This window comes from Besnoitia besnoiti, chromosome III, assembly GCF_002563875.1.
Source record: "Besnoitia besnoiti strain Bb-Ger1 chromosome III, whole genome shotgun sequence".
Taxonomy (NCBI): Eukaryota; Apicomplexa; class Conoidasida; order Eucoccidiorida; family Sarcocystidae; genus Besnoitia; species Besnoitia besnoiti.
Genome location: NC_042358.1, coordinates 4425929 through 4446445, shown reverse-complemented (window position 1 = coordinate 4446445; position 20517 = coordinate 4425929). Strand labels below are relative to the sequence as shown.

At 58.5% G+C, this 20517-nt stretch overlaps 4 protein-coding genes across 4 annotated transcripts in view; 1 reads left to right on the top strand and 3 right to left on the bottom strand.

The window, feature by feature from the left end:
- Positions 1-4146, top strand: part of BESB_048940 (uncharacterized protein) — a gene marked incomplete at both ends in the record, with an annotated part of 35140 nt that extends 30994 nt beyond the window's left edge. Inside the window, 4 exons of the mRNA XM_029363345.1 lie at positions 184-1131; positions 1506-1928; positions 2473-3387; positions 3790-4146. Coding sequence (XP_029220711.1) covers positions 184-1131; positions 1506-1928; positions 2473-3387; positions 3790-4146 — 2643 coding nt within the window. The remainder of the gene's footprint in view (positions 1-183; positions 1132-1505; positions 1929-2472; positions 3388-3789) is intronic.
- A 1057-nt stretch (positions 4147-5203) lies between these two features.
- Positions 5204-6301, bottom strand: BESB_048930 (uncharacterized protein; the record flags this gene model as incomplete). Its single annotated transcript, XM_029363344.1, has 2 exons — positions 5204-5357; positions 5727-6301. 2 exons carry the CDS (start codon positions 6299-6301, stop codon positions 5204-5206), a joined length of 729 nt encoding a protein of 242 aa, XP_029220710.1.
- A 4408-nt stretch (positions 6302-10709) lies between these two features.
- Positions 10710-14496, bottom strand: BESB_048920 (pantoate-beta-alanine ligase; the record flags this gene model as incomplete). The annotated part of the gene is made up of 4 exons (XM_029363343.1): positions 10710-11463; positions 11893-12326; positions 12757-13001; positions 13659-14496. The coding sequence occupies 4 exons, from the start codon at positions 14494-14496 to the stop codon at positions 10710-10712; spliced, it is 2271 nt and encodes a 756-aa protein (XP_029220709.1).
- Positions 14497-16646: 2150 nt separating this feature from the next.
- BESB_048910 (hydrolase, carbon-nitrogen family protein) lies at positions 16647-19198 on the bottom strand (the record flags this gene model as incomplete). The annotated part of the gene is made up of 4 exons (XM_029363342.1): positions 16647-16984; positions 17388-17540; positions 18014-18050; positions 18431-19198. The coding sequence occupies 4 exons, from the start codon at positions 19196-19198 to the stop codon at positions 16647-16649; spliced, it is 1296 nt and encodes a 431-aa protein (XP_029220708.1).
- Positions 19199-20517: the final 1319 nt, after the last annotated feature.

Sequence of the window (20517 nt, the reverse complement as noted above, 5' to 3'; positions counted from 1 at the left end):
GACCGCTGGGGCAGAGCGTAGAGCCCTTCCACGTCTCTGCAGACGTCCCTGGACAAGCTGACGCATTGAGCTGCTGCCTAGTATGCCTTCACAGCGGAGCGGCTGCTTCATTAGCCAGTTGAGATTGTTCGCGTGCTGCACATCGCTTCGCTGCTGTCGTTTCCCCCGCCTCTTGTTTCGCAGTCGACCGCCGCGGCCGGTCCGCCGCCAGCGGACGCTACCTCGTGGCGTCCAGCTGCTTCAACGGACGCGCTGCGTCCGCCCGCTCCTTCGCTCGGTTCTTCTGCTTCGTCTTCCTCGTCGCTGGCGCTGCCTTTTTTCGACTCGTCGCTCTCTTCGTTTTCGGGTTCTCCGCTCTCTTCGCCGTTTGCGCGGCTGCGTACCTACACTGTCGTCGCGCTCTCGACCTCGCACGGGTTGATCGAGTGGGTGCGGCACACGCGGCCGCTGCGGAAGGTGATTGAAGCCTTTTCTGCGTCGTTTCTTTCCGCCGAAGAAAATAGGGCGGAGCAAGCTCGCATGCCGGATTCCGCTGCTTATCTGCAGACGACTGCCGCGTCGCGCCGCTTCGGCGCGTTCCTTGAGGCGTTGGCGCTGCGCGCGGCGGCTGAGCGAAGAGGACGCCAAGACGCCGAAGCAGATCGCAAGAGAGAGGCGACGACCGCGGGCGGCGCCGGTGGCAAGGCGGCTGCGCGCGACCGTCGACTGCGGCCTGCGCGCGGGCCTCCCTTCTCTTCTGTCGCGACAATTTGGGCTGAAGTCTACAGGCAACCGGCCGCCGTCGTGGAGCCTGTGTTCCTCGATTGCGTGCGTCTCTCAGAGGGCCTCGGGGCCGTGCCCGCCTCTGCGGCTGCCTCGCCAGGCGATGGAGGTCCGCCCGGAGACGCGGTCGGCAGCTCGCGCGGCGCACCGGAGGGGGGCGGGGCGGCAGAGTTCTGCGCCGACGCGCTGGTGCCTCCCGGCCGAGCCCTGGCTGCCTGCTTCGCGCAGCTCGCGGCCTCCCCCAGCGAACTGTTCGGCTTGCGCAGCGCCTTTGCAGCCGGACTGGCGGCAGGCGCAGCCGTGGGGTACGTCCTCGGCGTTGGCGACAGGCACCTTGACAACTGGCTGCTGGACTGCAGCAGCGGAGAGGTGAGACGGCGCGCGGGGGAGGAGGGGGGAGGGGGGTGGGCGGCCGCATGGCTTTCTGTGCACATCTATCCTGAATAGTCTGGTACTGGAATGGTATTCGGTCTGTATGCTTCGCTGCACGCCCAGCCTAGTCGGGCGCGTCCAAGCAGGCAGCTGTAGATCCTCATCCGCGTCGGCGCATGCAGACGCGGGCGTGCCTCCTCCCGCGCGTCCTCCTCCCGCGCGTCCCCCTCCCTTGCGGGGCAGACGGCCAGGCTTGTGTCTGCTGGAGGATGGAATGGCTTCCCTCTCCGCATGTGTCGCGCGTGGCTCGCAAGTCCTCTCTGCCGAGCCTCGCGGTATGCGGCTGCGCGGGCACTGCGTTTTGCGAGCAGGTGGTGCAGATCGACTTCGGCTACTCCTTCGACTCGGCGCTCTGCTCTCTGCCGGTGCCGGACATCGTCCCCTTCCGCCTCACGCCCGCGCTGCTGCACGCGGTCGCGCCTCCGTTTGCCGTCTCCTATCTCTTTAACTTCTTCTCCTCGGCGACTCCGGCGGCGACGGCGAGCGCTGGCCTCGCGGGCCGCAGCAGCTTGCCGGGCTCCACGCCCGGGCTCGGAAAGGCGGGCAAGCGCGCAGAGGCGACGGCGCGTCCGCAGGCGAGTCCGGAGGAGGACCTCAACCGTTGCATGCGCGGGGCGAGCGGCGAGTTCCGCACCTGTCTGGTTCAGGCTTTGAAAGAGATTCGGACAGCGACGTTCGCCGTGGAGGCGCTCGCCGAAGTCCTCATCCGAGATCCGCTTCTCGAATGGCTTCAGGTGAGGCGGCCCCACCGCGCCACGCGCCTGTGAGACGCCGAGAGAGGAAAAAAATGTGCGCGCCCCTCCGCTTGCAACGCGCGCCCACGCTCAGAGAAGGGGAGGCTGAGCTGCGGGCGACGGGCCGCATGTCTCGATTGCTGTGCCCAAGTTGCAATTCGGATTTCTGCAGGTCGCACTCCTCTATGCCATGCGCACATCTATCTTTCTCGGTTTCTCTCTCTCTGCAGATAAATGTTTAGATATCTGCACTGGGTGTGCCCGGGGGGGCTGCCTCAGTGACACAAGCGCACATACATTTATTTGTACACGTACGAATATGTTTAGGAATGTCTAGCTGTAGACAGGCACCTTCGTTGAGACTGAAGCGTCGCCACAAGCGTGGAGGCGCCAGGCAGGCGATGGCTTGTCTGTTCGAAGCTTCAGACGATGCACAAGGATCACACGTACCCCGACGCCGCTGCTCCAGTCGAGGCACATATCGCGGACAACGGAGCAGCGCAGGAGTGGACTATCTCCCTCTTCTGTGTGCCTCTCTGTTCAGGAGGCTGAAGCAAAGTCGGCGGAAGTACGAAGGGAGCAGGCGCCGCGTATGCGACGACAGCGACGCTTGCCGCGGGCTGAAGCGCCTGCAGAGGCGTTCGCGGGCCGAATGGCGGACGCTGAGACGAAGACGAGAAAAAAAAAGGCAAAGCGAGGGCCGCAGTCACCCAGACAGGCGGCTTCCAGTCCTCGAGGTGACGCAGGGAATGCGAAAAACGCGGACGACCTCGGAACGCTGTTAGACCGTTTTTCCCGTTCGGCATCTTCTGCAGAGACGGCACGCGCGTTTGCTGAGATGACAGGCAATGCGGAGACTGAGCGAACCGGCAGGCGCACGCGGAAGGCGCGTGCAAAGAGCTCGCGAAACGCAGAAGAGGGAGGGGAAGACAGGCCACTCCTGACGAGCCGCGGAAGCGATGGAGATGCGCGCAAGAAGGGCGACTCCGACGCCCACGCAGAAGGCACAGGCAACGCCGCTCCTGCCGCAGAAGAGAACGCGGATGCGGCGACGGAAATCGAGTCTGATGACGATTCTGCGAGTCCTCAAGGTACCCTCGAGCTCGCGTCGCATGCCGCCGACGCAGTCGCGCAGTTTTGCAGGGAGCGCGAGCGAGCCAAGGAAGGCGGCGGGGAGAGACCGAGTGACGGCCAGACACAGACAGACGACGCTGGCGACGACACAGGCAGTGATGCGGAGGTGGAAGGCGAGGAGACTCAGGGGCGAGGAGAGCAGGTTTCTGAGGGAGCAGTGGACGATGACGCAGAGACAGGCTCCTCCGAAGAGGAGCCCGAGGAAGGCGACCACCGAGGCAGGGGGGAAGCCGCGGCGCTTCAGCGAGTCGTGGTGATGCGAAGAAAGATCCGAGGCGAGCACCCTTGTCTGATTCTTCGCGATCTTCTTCGAAATCATGTTCAGGTGAGAAGGAAGGCGAAGCTGTGCAGTGGCTAAGCTGCTCGAATTTGAGCAATTTCGAGTCTGGATCCTCCTCGAGGGTGCTTGGAGCCCCTCGCATCCGCCGAGAGCCGCCGCCGACGTCTCCGGCTCGCGTGCGATGCCAGCTGCCTTCAGTTTGTTGACTCACTCTCCTTGGCGCAACTTCTCTCCCTGCCGTTTCCCGACAGCGTATATTGTCGCGGTGTCGCGGAGCCAACCTTTACTATCTCGCTTTCGGACTGCGCGCGTTCATGTGCTGATCGCCACCCTGAACGACCAGGCAAATATGGGTTTCGTGGCTTCTTTCGCCTCACACGGGTCTGCGCACCTGTCTCCTCATGTCGGCTTCTGTGTCGCCTCAAGCGCATGCTGTTTTCTATGCAGGCCTACGTGCGACAGAGCGTCGCGGACCCTGGCTCGCCGCTCGCAGGGATTCTCTCGGGTGCGCAGCCTCTCCGGCCTCGATTTTTTCTTCTCTCAGAGCAGGAGCGGAGACTATTCGCCCGCGGAGGGGCGTCCACGCGAGCGGCAAGTCGAGCAGCCAACTCAGGACGCGGCGCGCCTCGAGACCGGGCTCCCAGCGACTCCGAAGCGGACGAGGAGCGAGAAAAAACTCCCGCCAGCGGTGGAGGGCTGCCGTCGCGCTTGACGCCGGAGGAGCAAGCGCTGTGTCTGTTAGACATCGCTGTCGACCCCAATGTCCTCGGGAGGGCCTGGCGCGGCGCGCTTGCCTTCATCTGAGAATTTAGGCTGCGAAGATGTGGTGCTTCGGTTCGTGGAAGGAGCAGTTCAGCGAAGGCGATTGCCCTTTCCCCTGACCGTCGCAACACTCTCCAGGAGCTCTGCGTGTGACCCGCGCAGCATGCGAGGGCGCATAGAGCCGCGAGACTCGGCTTGTCAAGATTCGGGGAAACCAAGGCAGGATGAAAGTCTCAAGAGTGGGCGTCTTCCATGCAGCTCTACAAGGTTGTCCCTCTCTCTCGACTTCATTGGCTCTTCGTGTCGTGTGTAGCGTGAAAATGAGAATGTACGCTTATACATATATATATATATATATATATATAGGCTCCTACTGACGTCCGCGGAACACAGCTATGTCTTTCTATGAATATATATATCTACATACGTACATAGTATGCCGGTTGCGCCCTGCCACTCTGCGTAGATTCATATGGGAGCGGCTGCGCGGGAGACTGGGAAATCGCGTTACACAGTGTGATCTTTTGAGCGGCTTCGCGGAAAGCTGTGCCGGCGAAGTGTTTAAAATGCGCTCGAGACGTTTGGCGCTGTGAAATCGAACTGTAAAGTTCTTTAAAAAAGCAGATGTACAGTTAGCTCGCAAAAACCCGAGACACGACAGAAAATGAAGAAGACAGTACCCAGTGCAGAATCACGAAATACCTACATGCCACTCCCGCAGCGCAGGGGCAAGGTCCCAGCTCGAGAACTGTCTCAGAGCAAACTGAGGCTTGAGACGAATTCAGGTACAGACAAGAGATGTTCATTAAAGACTGCGTAACTGCCGCAGAACCAGGGAGGCCCTCAGATTACATTGGCGAGGTGCTGACTCGCTTGCGAAAGAGGCGAAGGCAGGAAGACGAAGCAGTACTAGATGATTCCAGGTGGATTCTTCGGTCAGTGCCGCAAACTGAAACGTCTTTCTCAAAGCCAAACTGCGCGAGTCCCCCCGCGAGACGTAGAGGATTGAAGAAGACAGCAGACGACTAGGAAGAGAGAAGACATCAGAGAGGGAGAGAGAGCTGGCGCCTCCGTTAAGACAGGTTGAAACGTCGCTGTCTTATCGATCAGAAATGTTCTGTCGACCGCTGTGTGCCGCTTGCCACCGCTTCGCTTCTCGCTCCTCTTCTTGCCTTCTCTCCAGCTGCAGCGCTTTCTTGACGATGCTTCGCATCGTCGTTTCAACGTAGGGATTCATGCCTCCGTATGCGCGCCTATACAGAACGGCACACAAAACACAACTCCACAATGAGCAGATACATCCAAATGTCTGCATAGTACTCGCAAACACCTGCGTGCATCAGGGTTCGTGAGCCGACGCTCACCTTTGAGACTTTAATCCCTTCACAGCTAGATACACATATTCTTTGGAACCAGAAGTATTCATATACACGCACGCATATACACATATTCTGTGGAACCAGAAGTATTCATATACACGCACGCTCTGTTTGGACAAAAAGGTAGCTAGCATCCGCTTCAAAGATGCTAGTCCGGTTTAGGCGTTGCTGCACAGCAGACAGACCCAATGCTGCAATGCGCAGTGCGGAATGAGGATCTCTTGCAGAAAAGCGGTTGCGTACCTTGTAACGACCAGCGCGGCTGCTTGTCGCTTGGACTCGAAAGACAGCGACCCCATCTGAAGCTGGAGTTGCATGTCTTCCTCCTTTTGGAGTTCGTAGATGTCCTCTGCGCACTCCGAGCCCGGGGCACACCAGTGCCGCCTCAGTTCCTTCAGCTCCTCAAGTTGCCGGCTCCTCACTTCTTCGAGTTGTTTGCGAGACAGTGGAGGCGCAGACGAAGACGCCGAAGCGGAGGGGGCAGGCACGTGTGGGTCAAGCGAGGCAGGCGGAGCGGCGGAGGCAGCTGACTCTTCTTTCTTGGGATGCTTCTTGTCGCCCTGCGATCTCTGCAACTCGTAGAACTGTTTCTGCTGTTGCTGAAGCAGCCGCAGCTGCTGCTGGTGGAAGGCGCGAGCTGAAAGGGCAGCTCCTCCTTGCGGAGATGCGTTGGGCCGCGAAGAGGCAGCAGCTGAAGAAGTCTTGTCCTGCATGAACCGCAGACGACGAATATTCTCAGAGAGGACCTTACCGCCCTTGCCGTCGCCGCTCTGACCGCCCGAAGTGGACGGCTCCGCGTTCTTTAACAGGCTCTTCATGGTTTCAGACACACAGGGTACTGGAAGATGGAAAATGGTGTAGACGAACCAGTGGAGAGTGCAGGCTCGGAGAGCGGAGAAAATTCAGTCGCACGCGGTGGTTGGAGAGTACCAGCCAGCGGCACGTGAAGGTGCTGGAACAAGTTTAGAAAATCTTTTTCCATCAGGAAAGCTCCGAGACAGAGGCTCCTTCGAAAAAACTCGTAAGCGTACGTATGTCCAAAAGTCTGCTTGCTGAGACAACCTGGAAAGCGTGCTCTGAAAAATCTGTGTCATGCATGCATGCATGCTTTCACTGCGAAAGTCAGGGCGAATCCTGGCAGGAAAAGAGCGTCGTGCGCACGACTCCTGGAGAATTGTGCAACAAAAGACACAAAGGCAAAGCTGAATGAGAATCCATTAGATTTTTATTTGAATTTAGCCGTGGAGGGCTGGCACCAACCCTCGACGGCCGTCATGCATGTGTTCGCTCAGCTCAGCTGCAATCGATGGTTGGTCGCCATCGAAATTGCCGCAGACCGGAAACGGCAAGGGTTGAAGAACCACCGCGATGAGTGACAGTGAAAATGAAGGAGAGCCGACTGGGAAATGAGTATTTCCAAACCATTGGACACATACTGAATGCACCAATGTCACTCAGTTTCGCAGCTAGCATTGTATTCCGGCGCCAGGAGGCTCGAGGGGGGTCCCATATACCAAGCTCGAGGCACACGGAGTTGATGTCCGTTTCAAGACGCCTTTTTTTTTACTTGCATGCGCATCTGTGAATGAGACTAGAACAAGAGAGCATTCTCCTTCATTACCGTAGCACCTGTACGCACCGAATGCACTGTAGACCTACGAATGAGCTCGCAATAGCCCGCTTCATGTAGCCATGAGTATTCAACAGTCAGTTTCGCAGCTAGCATTGTATTCCGGCGCCAGGAGGCTCGAGGGGGGTCCCATATACCAGGCTCGAGGCACACGGAGCTGATGTGCAGTCTTCCCAAAGCAGTACTTCTCAGATGCCGACATACGCGCATGCCGCCCCCGATTCCTGCTTTGAGGCCGAACCGTCTGTCTCAAATTTGAAATCCCACTATAGGAAAGCAGCGTATAACACGGTCCGGGGTGTCTCAGCATGCCTCACACGCTACACATCCTTGCCGGAAAACTACGTGATCGCGTTGCTTGGAAGGGCGTGATGATGTCGAAGTGCATGCTATCGTCTAGCGTGTTGGCGCCTTTTACGCGTGTGGCTAAAGCGCGCATTCGCCGTTGCATGTTGAGCCGAACTGTAAATCGTGCCGATATAGACTTTGGCAAACCGGCTTCATGCGACACTGCACCCGGGTGACGTTCATATTTTTGTTTTCGCGATGTCCGCTTTTCCACCAGAAAAATAGAGGTCCAGCATCTGGCGTACAATCTGCCCATTCATAACGTACAGCCATTGCCAGCTCTCTGCGAATGCCAGAATGGCTAGGGTTGCTCTCGCTACCGTGCCTGCGTGTTTCTCTGGAGCAGTCCGCGTGCCAGACTGCCGGAACGTAAGCAGGACTAGTTTCGCTTTCGTAGTCTGTCTTCACGACGATTGGCAGCTGCGTTACGTTTGTCCTGTTATCCGCCGTACGATCTGCAAACGCCTTCCTGAGGCTACTATCGACACAGAACAGTACGCCCCGGCAGCACGCATCACGCCGCCATTGGCGAGACTCCTCGACGCGTACCTGCGGTACAAGGCGTTAGCGTTGGGATCCACACTCCCTCGCATTGCGCTGCCCCAGTGAGCAATGTCCTTCACTTCTCGCCGTTTTTTCCGAAAAAAGCACTGGACCCCCCGGGAGCAGGGGCGCTAGCGCCCCCGAAACAGCAAATGCCGATTCAAGACGCGCCATGACCTCGGACAACAGTCGAAGACATGCCGCGTGGCGGCCCCACCGGGGTGGTATGGCGCAAACAAATATGCTTGAGAAATGGTGTCGAGTCGTTACGTCGGTTTGAGCTCGCCCACGTCATATGTTAGGGCCGGTCAACTGGCTCACGGCATCGCTTCAGTCAGCGCAACGTTAAAAAAGTCGTTAGAAGACCAACAGATAACGCCGCAACGTAAGGGGGGATGGCCGTATCAGTCCGGACCCCAGATTCAACGTAAAGCGTGTACGTGTCGTGGGTGTTTGTGTTGTGCACAACGATGCAGAATCGGCATACGCGCAGGCGATGCTCCTCCTTCCGCGGGGCACGGAACAGAAGCGACACAGAATCGTCATCATAGTGCTGCACATTCCAGAACTGGTAGCCTGGTGCGGTTCGGAAAAGGGCATAGTAGTACACCGGGCGTGTTTCGCCGCACCCGCCTACCGCGTCAACTGCATAGGCCTGATGCAAGAGGTCTGCAGGCGTGAACGACAAAAACTTTGCTGTCTTCGGGCGAGTCACCAGCAGTAATGAATCAGTAGGTCGGAGAGAAAAGCTGTACACATGATTTGTTTGCGATGCGGGCGGCAGAACCAACTGGAAGGTTCTGTGCGGATGGTCGTCCTCGCTGAGCACCGCCACGCTTGAGCGGAGCGAGTTCTGCTGTCCATCGCGTTCCGTTATATCGGCTGAGCTGTTCACAGCTGTGCCGCCGCTGAGCACGCACGCTACGACGCATAGTATGCACAAAACCCGTGTCTGCCTTCCCGGCTCGAGGAATGGCCTGCTGTCGCGGCGGCGCCAGTGTGTCCTGAGGAGCGACAAAAAAATAGGCGCAGAGAGAGGTGACAAAGATGTCGCATGACTACTTCGAGCGAATGCCCACATGTCCATTGCAGAATCAGGCAAAACTGAAATAATCTTAGTGTAGTATCGGACGGGTGGACGGAGAACTGAGACATCGTCACACGTGCGAAAGATTCTAACGAACGCAGAGGTCAAAGCGACCTCATCATGCCCCCACGAGGACCGCCCCGATTGGTTAACCCGTTTCAGGGAGAGTTCTGCGTGTCGTGTAAGGAGTTCGAGGACACGTATTCAAATATATGCAAACGCTCCTTTATCGCTTGCATGCTGTGTGAGACACTCTGAGCGAGGCGCTAGTTTTCGGGCCAGCCAGCTGGCAACCGTGTGGCTCGCCACGCTAGATGAGACGGAGTGAAAGGACGGTAGCGAGAAATTCTAGATTGATCGCAGTGTGAAGCCTACATGCACCAACAATAAAATCGCTTCCCTGATGCTGGTTTCCTGGTTGGTTCACGACGACGCACCGCCGAACTGGCACGCCGTCCGACATTCGACACCTGCGTGCGCACGCGAACATCTGTCGAGCGCCTACTACTTGCCAGATTCACGACATTTTCTCTGTACCGGAAGGTGTCTGGCTTCACGGGAATCGTATGGTCCATAACATTGCAAGGACGGTACACTATAGCGCTTCCCCTGCTATGCAGCGTCAAGAGTGTGAGCAGCGTCTGCAGCGAGCCTTTCCGCCCTTTCGTATGCAAGGACAGTGCACTTCTCGGGGCAGTGACTGTAACAGCTAGTGCGACAGCTGACACCGAGACAGTTCGCGATTCGAGCTGCTCCAACCACTGCAATCCTAAGGAAATCGCCTCTGCCACCCCTAAGTGGGGATGGAGCGCCATCGTCGTGGCAAGCACGCAGGGACAGCAGCTCGAGCGGGCTGTCCGTCGATCGGGGAGACCCGGGAGGATCGCCTGCCGAGCGAACACAGGAGCTAAATCTCAGCCAGTAGCCTGGGAAGCCGAGTGAAGGGTCAAAACAGCCTCCGACTGTATGAGGGACAGCGTGACAGTTGCGGTCTGAACATCCACAGGTTACGGATACGCCCAGCATTACCACTACGCTGCCGGGCGTGGAATTCATCAGCCTTACCGGATGCCATGTGCATCGCTCACATTGCCCCCCGCGCACGATGCTCTACGTACGTTTTCAGTCTCTTTCGGTACCGAATGCCTACTGATTCGAAAGCTGCCCCTGACAAATGACTGCATAGTAAACAAACGTACTCATTACATCTGCTCCCCACCGCCACGTTTGGATATGCCGACTGCCGCCCCTTCCATCGGCAACGCTGCTCGACGATTTCCCGGCGCGCACCACGTGGTACAGCGGCGTCATGACCGCGTGCTACTGTCCTAAACTTGCCATGCTTCCTTTCGGTTTCTGCACCCTTAAAACTCGAGAGATCCGAACTAATAGTCACGTCGCGCTCCCTCAGCGCTTCAGGACTCAGGCACGACCTTCGCGACGAAACGTGGCACCCTCTCAGAACGACAGCCCAGGGGGTGGGGCTGCGTTCGAATTCCCTCATTTCCCGATTTCCATCTCCGTTTGCAGCCGTAGCCTGCTCCGGTGTTTACCACACAAAAGGCGGCCCCTCATCAGGCCTGGGTGCACTCTGAAAACTCGGGAAGCTATTGTACATTCATAAATCCAAATTTTCAACGAAGTGTCTGAACCATCCGTCCAAGCTGACGCGCATCCGGCAAAGCGGGTCCTTCGAGTCGCCTGCAGGTGCGTCAGTAACCGAGAAGCCACATTCAGCAGCGGCCGGCACCAGCCATAGAGGCATAGGATCTGTTTCGAGATCTTTGGAGGCAATGCGGCCCGTCTTCCGTTTCTCGCTGCACAAAGTAGCAAGGAATGCCTTGATCAAATGTGTGCCGATCGTCCGCCTGCGGTGTGCTCGCGCGATGAACACACGACGGAGTCGCCAAGCAGTCGACTCCGCTTCACTGCTTGCCGGCGTTTCGCGGGATGCATCTGCGTCTGCCCACACATAGCCAACGAGGCTTTCTTCATTTTCCTGTGAAATATGTGCGCTTGCCGTCGGAAGCGCGGTACTGCGAAACGTGCCTAGGCGCCACTTGAACAAGCCAAGCGCCCACGTGTTGTCCGCGGACTGCCGCGAGAGCGTGGCCTCATCCATCCAAGCGTATGCTGGCGCGGCATCACCGTTGACTGTCTCTGAGCCTCCGTTTGTTGCATCGTTCTTTCGAGCAAGGCGCGCGTCGGCTTTCTCCACTTCGTGAATGGCCGCCAAGTCCGACACCGTAAGGCGACGAAGATGGAAGCCGAGCGAAGAGAGCAGGAGGAAGGACGGGAAACATCGGTACTTGGCGTCCACGCAGTGGCGGTCCCACGGCGCGTTAAAGGGCTGTGGAAGAAGGTCGTTCCTGCTGCACACACAACACCCCCCACGACCCGCAAAAAACGTCGACTTTTTGGAACGAGACTCGACAGTATACGTAAGAGTGAAGTATGGGACTCTGTCCCCAAGCAGCTGCGACGATGCCGCAATGCGGCTGGCGCTCCTACACCATACATTCGCCTTTCCAGCGGCCGCTCAAGCTAACACCAGGCATTTGGTAGCACCCGTGGACACGGGCAGGAGGCACGGTGACTCCGCACACACGAGCCTGCCACCGTCCTTTCTCACTACCACCGAGCCGGCAACAGCTGACAGTGGCTTGATGCCGTCGACGCGGCTCTACTCCCTGAAACGATGCTGAAACCCACACGCCGCGGCTACTTGCTTGTTGAGCAGCGGCGGCTTGGCCTATATGCATCCCCCAAGCCGCGTCTAGTTGCAAAGCTCGTCCGCTCACCATCCAGGGACGAGGACAACATTATCGACGATTGTCGTCAGCGGATTGCCGCGAACAGCCACCGTCATGCAATACCGGCCCGCGTCCGACAGACACATGTCCGCGGAGCTATCATACGCAGCAGACGACGGCGACAGACCGCTAGCTGCGGTCGCGTTCTGAGGCCCCCCTGCGTCGCTGTGCACGTCTGCCGCATCTCCTGCGTCTTCCAGTCGTTGTCGCTTCTCGAGCCGGCCCGTTGCCGCCTCCATGTCGCGGAATTCGCTCAGGGTCTTGGCTGCTCCGCCCGTGTGTCTGAACACCACGGGCTCCGCGTCTTCGAAGCGATCGAGTGTCGCGTAGTACAGATGCAGCTTCTCCTTCTGAGAGAAGTCGTTCGCGGCCTGCAGCAGCTTGCCGACGTTGCGCTCGCCTTTCTGGAAAACGTCTTCAAGCTGCAGGGTCATAGCGCAACTCCGTCCAAGCACCACCAGATCTTTGTGGAGCCGCTCGGCGTTCGTACAGCGCGCTGGCCAGAGCCTGCCAACGCGACCTAGCTGCTCGCACCCGCTGGCATTCCTCAAGCCCCACAGCTAGGCGAGTTCTGCTCGTCAATGCGCATGCGATATCGGATGCGCCAGTGGATGCCACCGCTGTCCATCCAGGAAAAGAGCTCAGCTGTGCGACCCAGAAAAAGACCGACGAAGCGCGAGCTCCGCGGGGGGACGCCCATCGTCGGATCTACGTGACGGCTGTTGCAGCATGGAGACCCTCTTTTCATCAAGCATTCCGTTCTCGTCTGTCTGGCGCTGCGCCTCTCACGCCCTCTCGCAGGGCGTCAGGCCCTCGCGCGCCCTCCACGCTGGCTTTCGCTGCGCGACTTACATGTTTCAGAAGGCGGAAGGTCTTCTGTGTGTGTGCGCGCTCTTCTGGCGACAGGCGGTTGTTGCGGCTCGCCGTAGACATTCCATCTGGGTCGCGCCAGGTGCTGTGCGCGAGGAGGCGGGTGTCGAGACCGAGTCCGCACAAGAGGCGTTTGATGCACGCCACCTGCTGAAAATCCTTCAACCCAAAGTGCGCGTAGGTTGGACGAATCAACGTAAACAGCTGCGACACTACCGTGCCGATGCCTGGCACCAAGCACCCGCAGACAGCAAACACCTGCCGCATGAACTCGCTACACCTCAAGCGAGTCGTGCTGTGCGCCTGTCTACTGCCACGCAGTGCGTATATGTATAGAAATACATGCGTGCGCATGCATGCATACGTGAATATATGCGAGACAGACATGAGCCCAGGCGTACTGCAGACTGAGACAGACGGTCAACACGCGCGGACATCTGGCGACCCACGGAGTGATCCGGCAGACGCAGGTGGCGCTGGGGAGGATGGAAGAGGTGAAAATCGCAAAAAGGCAATCACAGGGAGAGAGAACATGAGGGAGTTCTCTAGTGCACATGGGACGCTGGCACAGACCAGGGCAATGACGTCTTAGGCAGCTGCTGGCGAGCGAACGAGAATGCTCGCCGGCGTGCCAGCGGCCAGGGCATGCTGCCAACGTGTGCAGCCGAACTTGGGAGCTCACGTGCGCATTCCTGTCTGCGTTGTAGGTGAGCAGCCAACACTGAAAGGGCGTAGGCACATCTTCACCGCCAGCGGCAAACCTGAAGGCGGTAGTCGTCAAAAGCGAATTTCACATTGAAACATGGCGTGTCACTCTGAGTTCATAGCAACTGGGCACAGCGCGAAGGCGTTCAATGCCCTTCAGCCGTTAGCTGGTGTCTTACCTTTGAAAAACCCTGGGCGTCTTCGGCCTTCTCCCTCGACTCGCTCCACGTCCTCAAAGTCCACGCGCATTCTGAAGAGTCTCTGGGGCGGCTTCCAGGCAGCCTCGCCGCCGTTCTGCGCGGGCGACTCGGGCGCCATCTCGGATTTTTCGTCCTGCTTTGCGCCGACGGGCGGCGCAACTGAAGGGTCCTTGCACAGCGCGGGCTGGACGGAGAACGTGTCTTTCACGTCGAGAGGATAGAGGCTGGCGGGGGAGGGAATGAAGACAAGGTCGACGGCGGCTTTGGCAAGGACGCGCATGTCGTCGTCGATGGAGGCGGGGTACGTGTAAAAGTCCGTCGGCGACTGGAACTGCAGCGGATTCAGGAAAACGGACACCCAGACTTCGTCGCCCAAGCAGGCCGCCGAGCGGATGATCGACAGATGGCCGTCGTGGAGGCCGCCCATAGTCGGCACCACGGAGATCCGCCGGCGGCGCGAAAGGCAGGCGGCGGGAAGCCGTTCGAAGGCGGAGGCGCACTGACACGCCGGGGCTGAAGAGGAGACGCCACCACTGGGCTCTGCTGCGACTCCGCCGGGAGGGGGGTCGCGCGCCGCAGAGGCCTTGCACGTTTCGCAGGACAGCGACAGCGGGAAGCGCGGCCGCGACTGCCGGTACGCGAGAAGCTCGCGCGGAGAGTGCACCACTAGGATTTCCTTTTTCGAGGAGTCGCCAGACAGGGACGACGGGGGAAAGGCGCCAAACGGGAAGAAGGGGCTCGAGGAGGGAAGAAAGGACGACGCGAAGGCCGGGAACACCTCGCTCCCGAGCTGCGCGAAGGAGTCGTGTGCCGCCATCTTCGTGGACAGAAGACGCGAAAACGTTCTACCGAGAAGTCGAGGAACTCTGGTGGGAAGGGCCGAAGAGGGACGCGAGACACGCGCTCGCCCGCGGAGACATATCACAGGAAACCAGAGCAGCTACAGGCAACTCAAAAACTGAAAAAACGCCGTGCGACGCAATGTGCAGGCGGGGGAGGACACACACACACGAGACACGCAAGAGAAAATACCCCACCTCCAAAGACGCACAGTCTGCGTGCCACTCACAAGCGGAAAATAAGACCAGGTGCGAGACATGCCGGGCAAGAGACGGACGGCCTGCAGTCCTGGCGCGAGAGGAGGCGTCATGAGACGGCCGTTTCCTTGCTCAACTTTGCGCAGACCAAACCCGGATTCTTCACCGGTGACCTCTGGAAATCGTCCGTGTGTGCTTCTGATCGACCCAGGCGATAGACGCAAGTTCGTTGCTTAAATAGGTCAATCACCCTACTTCGACTGTAGATCCAAGGCAGTCGAGTAGCCTCTCCCTTGAGCGAGTCCGTCTGCGTCCCCACGATCCGTGTCAGCGTTTAGAGTGTGCGTCAGCAGAATCAACCGCACGTTTTTCTACGCAAACACACGTGCTGGCATTCGTGTCGAAATAATACACGCCTCCATTTAAGTAATTTATCTGCGTTCACCCGCAACTCGTTACTGCAGATTCAATTTTCCGCCCTTCTCTACGCGACAGGCCTCGCCGACCAGCGCTACCGCACACGTCCGCCATTGAGAGGCTTCAGCCTTCTCCAGGATTCGCTTCTCTTAGCTTCCACAGCGTCTACAAACAGGAAATAGGGTTCCAGTCTCGCCACGTATTTGTGACCACATGCCAGATTCGGCAAAATGCCGTCGTGCATGCCTGCGCGATGTCAGTCATAATTTCTCAATATGGCGCCAGTCTAAGAGACGTGGTCGGAAGTCGCGGCCTACGAATTCCGCTAATGGCGAAAGAATGCCGCCAGGCGCCCCTGCGGATGTCCCAGAAGCGAAAAGATTAACGCCGTCTCTCCGTGAAGGCAAATCTCGGCAGCGTCTACTCCCCCCCGCGTTGTTGTGACAGCACAGGAATCATTTCCTCAGTGCCACGGACAGCCCAGAGATCAAACTGGAACTGCTTGCGAACTCGACCCTCTTCGTTGAACTGCCATACGATGCTCATTAACACTTGGGAACAAGCGCACTACGGCGACCGGGACAGAATGCGAAGTCTCCTGCTGGAAGGCCGCTTCGCCGCAGGCCCCTTCGTTCAATTGAGTTTAGAGTAACTCGCACTCTCGTGAACCTCATGCGCGTTGCGTAGCGGACAGTTTCCATATACGGATGGAGCAGCAGCGTGCAAATCTGGGGTGTCTAGTCACGCGAAGCTCTTGCTTCGGCATTTCGAGCGCCGCATCCTGGCTGCTGTGTGGAGGCGCAGCAGGGCAAATTATCGAATGAAACGCGACCATAGCCCACGAGAGCGAAAGAAAAAACATCGATTTCGCTACCCATCCGAAGCGCACCCGTGCTAAAAAAGGAAATCCGACGGAATGCAGACTGCCCTCGCTTCTTCGTTTGTTCAAATGTGCTTGGCTTGCTCAATATATGCGAACGTGGCTCACTCAAACGCAGCGTGCCGCTTGCGCGCCGCCCGCACGTTGGAAACAGGGAACAGCTTTCAGAGCAGACACACGCAACAAATTTAGCTCGCTTCGCATATCTTGCGACAGCTTCTCAAGAGGCCTCATGCCTTCGAGTGAAGAGTCTCCGACTTGTGCAACTCGTCGCTGACGAGACAGCCGCGGGATACCGAAACAAACATGCTGCAGACAGTGATTGTCGGAGCTGGCATAAGCTTCGCGCATCGGCGGCGCACACTGGGCTGCGCTGGAGCTCCTTTGTCTTCGCAAAAGCGAACTCACAGCGTGGAAACGCGCGAGTAAATTGAACGATCGTGCATCTGTCGCCCAGCTGGTTGAGCCGGTCACAGTTCAGGCTACATCAGACTCTTCCACAGGCCCTTCTGCGTTTGGTGACGCTTTCGTCTGTCTCTCTCGCTCGGGGTGCGTGTGCGCAAGCCCTTCGCCGAGCGCCCTCCGTCGTGCCTCAGGCTTCGCGCGTCTTCCACTCGCGTGTGTGAGGTGCATTTATGCTCCAGGCGTGCCTTCGCGCGCGGCGCCGTTGAGGCCTTCCGCGGCGATCTCCTGAACCTGCGTGTAGACCTCACCGAAGCGTTTTTGCACGCTGGTGGGGACTTGCTTCCTGAAGAGGTCGACTTTGCCTTTCTCGATCGACGCAAAGATCGCGCCGGGCGCGCCGTCGAGCTCCGCCAGCACGTCGCCGTACGGACTCACCACGATGCTGTGTCCGTAGGCAGGATACTCGCCCTCGCCGGAGACTGCCGGCGCAGACGGCGAGCACCCGACGACGTAGACCTGGTTGTCGAGTGCGCGCCCGCGAAGCAGCAGCGACCAGTGCGGCGGCCCTATGGAAAAGAGACACGCCGCCACCGCCCAGCCTCCCTTTTAAGTTGCACAGACGAGCCGCCGCCGCCGCGACAATCCCGCATGCGCACGGATGATGTCGGGGGAGAGGAAGACATGCGCAGAAACGAGACTCCCCATTCCACATCCACGCACAGCGCATCAAACGAACACACGAGAGAACTGGGATCCGGTAATCAAAAGCTTCAAACTCTCAAGCCGCAGCCCAACATACACCTACACGCAGACAAACGGCAAACCGTCGCGTACCCAATGCCGCCGCAACGACATCGATGCACCTCCACTGAAACTGCGGAAAACCTGGCATAGAGAACAACAGTCGAGACGCCTGCGCGCCGGCGGAACTCGGGGCTTGCCGAGTGTCTTTCGCTCTCCTCTCCTCACCTGTGGTCTGATTGAAGGCTCCAGGGTAGCAGAGTAGCTTGCACTGCCGCTGCTGCGTGAGCGCCAGGGCCATTTCAGAGAAGCGCAAGTCGTAGCATATTCCGACGCCGACGTTGCCGAAGGAAGGCAGCGAAAACGACGTCAGCGAGTTCCCTACCGACGCACAGATACACATGGCACACATACTACCATGCTGGAGGTATCGCTTCGCGCAGTCAGAAGCCAACTCACAAGGCATCTGTATCTATCTATGTATCTGCGTAGGCATCTCTCCATCTATCTATCTGTCTGCCTATCTATCTCTCTGTCTGTATCCACTTATATATGTATGTATAAATTTGTTTTCACGCAAGAGGAAGGCGACGAAGTTCTCTCCTCGAGTATAGGGCACAACCGCGCGAGGATACACGAAACATGTAACAAAGTGCTTGTCTTACTCCCGTCTTTCCGCATGCATTGTAGACTGTCTACGTATCTGGCACACGAGCGGGACGATGGTAGGCACCAGGCCGTTGCTTCTTCACAATCGCAGGGCGCTGCTGGCGCCACACGGCTGCGGCCGCGTAGATTGCAGTCGCAGCTTCCGTCTTTGGCGACTTTCGATCGTGCCTCGGCGCGCAGCTCACCTGAACTCAGGGTGTCGCTCTCACGGAAGATTATTCCCTGCGGCGCAGACGCATGCAACAGAGAATCAAAAAACTGGTCGGCGGCGAGAGAAAATAACAAAAGTGACTCGAGACAAGGGCGATTCACTGCAGATTTGCATGCCGTGATCGACTGGAAAAATGCATGCCTGTTGCCGTGCTCCCTATGTCCCCCTAAACCCTAAACCCCTCTGCACACAGGCATCCGAACAGGTGCGTTATATATATATATATATATATATATATATATATATATATATATTGTACAGTTGCGCGTATCTGTAGGGATCGATGTCTCTCGCAGGGCGATGGCAGCGCGACTGCAGGGCGATGGCAGCGTGACTGCAAGGCGCGCGCATTTGCGCCTGTCTTTTGTGGCGGTTTTCGATTTGCTTTTACCTTTCCGTTGGGGTCGTCGGACTTGAGAATGCTGATGTCGAAGAGGTGCATTTTTCGGTGTTTGGCGATGAAGGCGCCGTCGCAATCAAAGACGCAGCACGTGTTATACAGGGCGACTTTTTCTTCCGCCTCGCCGCCGTCGCGCCCCTCCAGCGGGCGCTTCTTGGTGGCGCTGCGCTCGACGATGGAGCCGCCGACGACGTAGACACGCAGCCTCTTCGCCAAGTCCCGCATGAAGGCGAACGAGGGAGACGCCGTGAGCGCCGCCTCGCCTCCGCCCTCCGTGGCTCCGACGCCGGCGCCGGCCTCTTCGGGATCCTGCGGTGAAGGGGAGAGGGGGACGTCGGGGATGTGCTCGGCGTACGCGCCGAAGCACGAGTTGTGGTAGGGCGCGTTCCAGATCTCAGGGAGGACGAGGAGTTCAAATGGCGCGGCGCGCACGCCTTCCGCCGCGGAGAACGCCGGCGAGGCGAGCAGCGCGTCGAGAATGGCCTTGTAGGACGTCGGGACTGCGGCCGCGGAGAAGGTCTCGGGTTCGAAGGTCGTCGTGAAGGCACTCGAGTCCTTCTCGCCGCGCTGGCGCAGAGCGGTCACCGCGCCAACGAGCGCCTCGCGCACCCGCTGCATCTGCTGCTGCTTTCGCTGCAAAACGGCGAGAGGATCCACGACCGCGCTGCTTGAGGCAGCGCGTGAGGAGGGCAACGCCACGCCCGAGTCGCGGCGAAGCAGCGCCGGCAGCTGCAGCACGCAGACGCGAATCGGCGACATGATGGAGAACGTAGGAAGGACAGAAGGAGGACGAGAAATCTGACGCTGCGAGACAGAAGAGCGCCGCCGCGCACACCAGACTGCCGATTCGACAGACACGCGCACTGCGTCAAGGCAAAGAAAGCTCGCTTCAAGAGGCGAGGCACACGAAACTTGCAGGCCGCTTCTCCTCTCGTGGATGGCGCGGCGATGGCGTGTGCGCGGGCACGCGAGGCAAATTACCTGAGCCGGAAACGCGTTTCTGGGCGGAAACAGCCTGTTTTGAAGGAACTTTCAAAAAACAGCAACTCAAATCGCGATGTTCACATTTAAAGCGTGCCGCCCGCCTCAGCCGCGCTTCTCCCGTTTTCGTTCAGTGTCTCCAGACGGATCGCGCGCGGGAGCGCTAGCGCGCGAGAAGTAGGCAGAAGTCCTGCGAACCAAAATCGCAGTTTTTGCGAGTGCGCCGAGTTTCGTGTTTAGTTTTCACAAGATAGATGGTCCCGCGTGCTTCGTTTTGTTCAGTTCCGCAAGCCTTTCAACCTCGGGTTCACTCTGTCTCCGCCTCACGTCTGGAACCTCACGAGCCTGAGCGTTTTTGACGCATGGGTGACGTCGTAAAGTCGCTAAGAATCGTGAGGCGGACAAGGCGAGCCACGTTTTGTTGTTTTCCATCTTTTCCGATCCTGACAGGATGATGGTGGACGGAGAAGACCGGAAATCCGGATTCCGCTCGAACGTCCAGCGTCGGTCTGTTACCGCGCTCTGTCTGTGTTGTCAAGGAGCTTTTCTGTATAAGCGTGCGGCCCTTGTTGCTGAACCTCGCTTGGCAGCTGTTACACGCTTCGTCTTCCCGTGGAGTTCTTTCTGCCTTCGGCTCCTGTGCTGAGGTCTCCGCGCCTCCAGTCCGCCATCTTCCCACGGCACTGGGGGTCGATCGCCTTGTTGTCTTTACTCTTCTTCCGTGCCAATTTCGGCCCATTCTGGCTCTGCGCTTGCTTTCTCGTCACTCCTCGGCGATTCCCGACGCTCTCGCGGCTTCCTCCTCGTCCTCTCTTCTCTGCAAGGCTCCGCTTTGTGCAGCTTCCCGCCGCAGGGCCTGGGAGGCCTCCACCTCACGTCTCCTGAGCAGGTCCCAGACTTCTTATATTTTTCGATTTCGAGTCTCGTCTCGCTCTGAGTGCTTCCGCGGCAGCCTCTGCTCTTCCGTCCTCTCCTGTATTTCTGGTTTCTCCTCGCTACGTGTGGGACCTCGGCTGCTCCAGGCCCGTGCGTCGAGAACCCATCGCGGAGCCCGCGCCTCCGCTCGATACGCCAGGCCGTGTGCAGGCTCCTCCGAG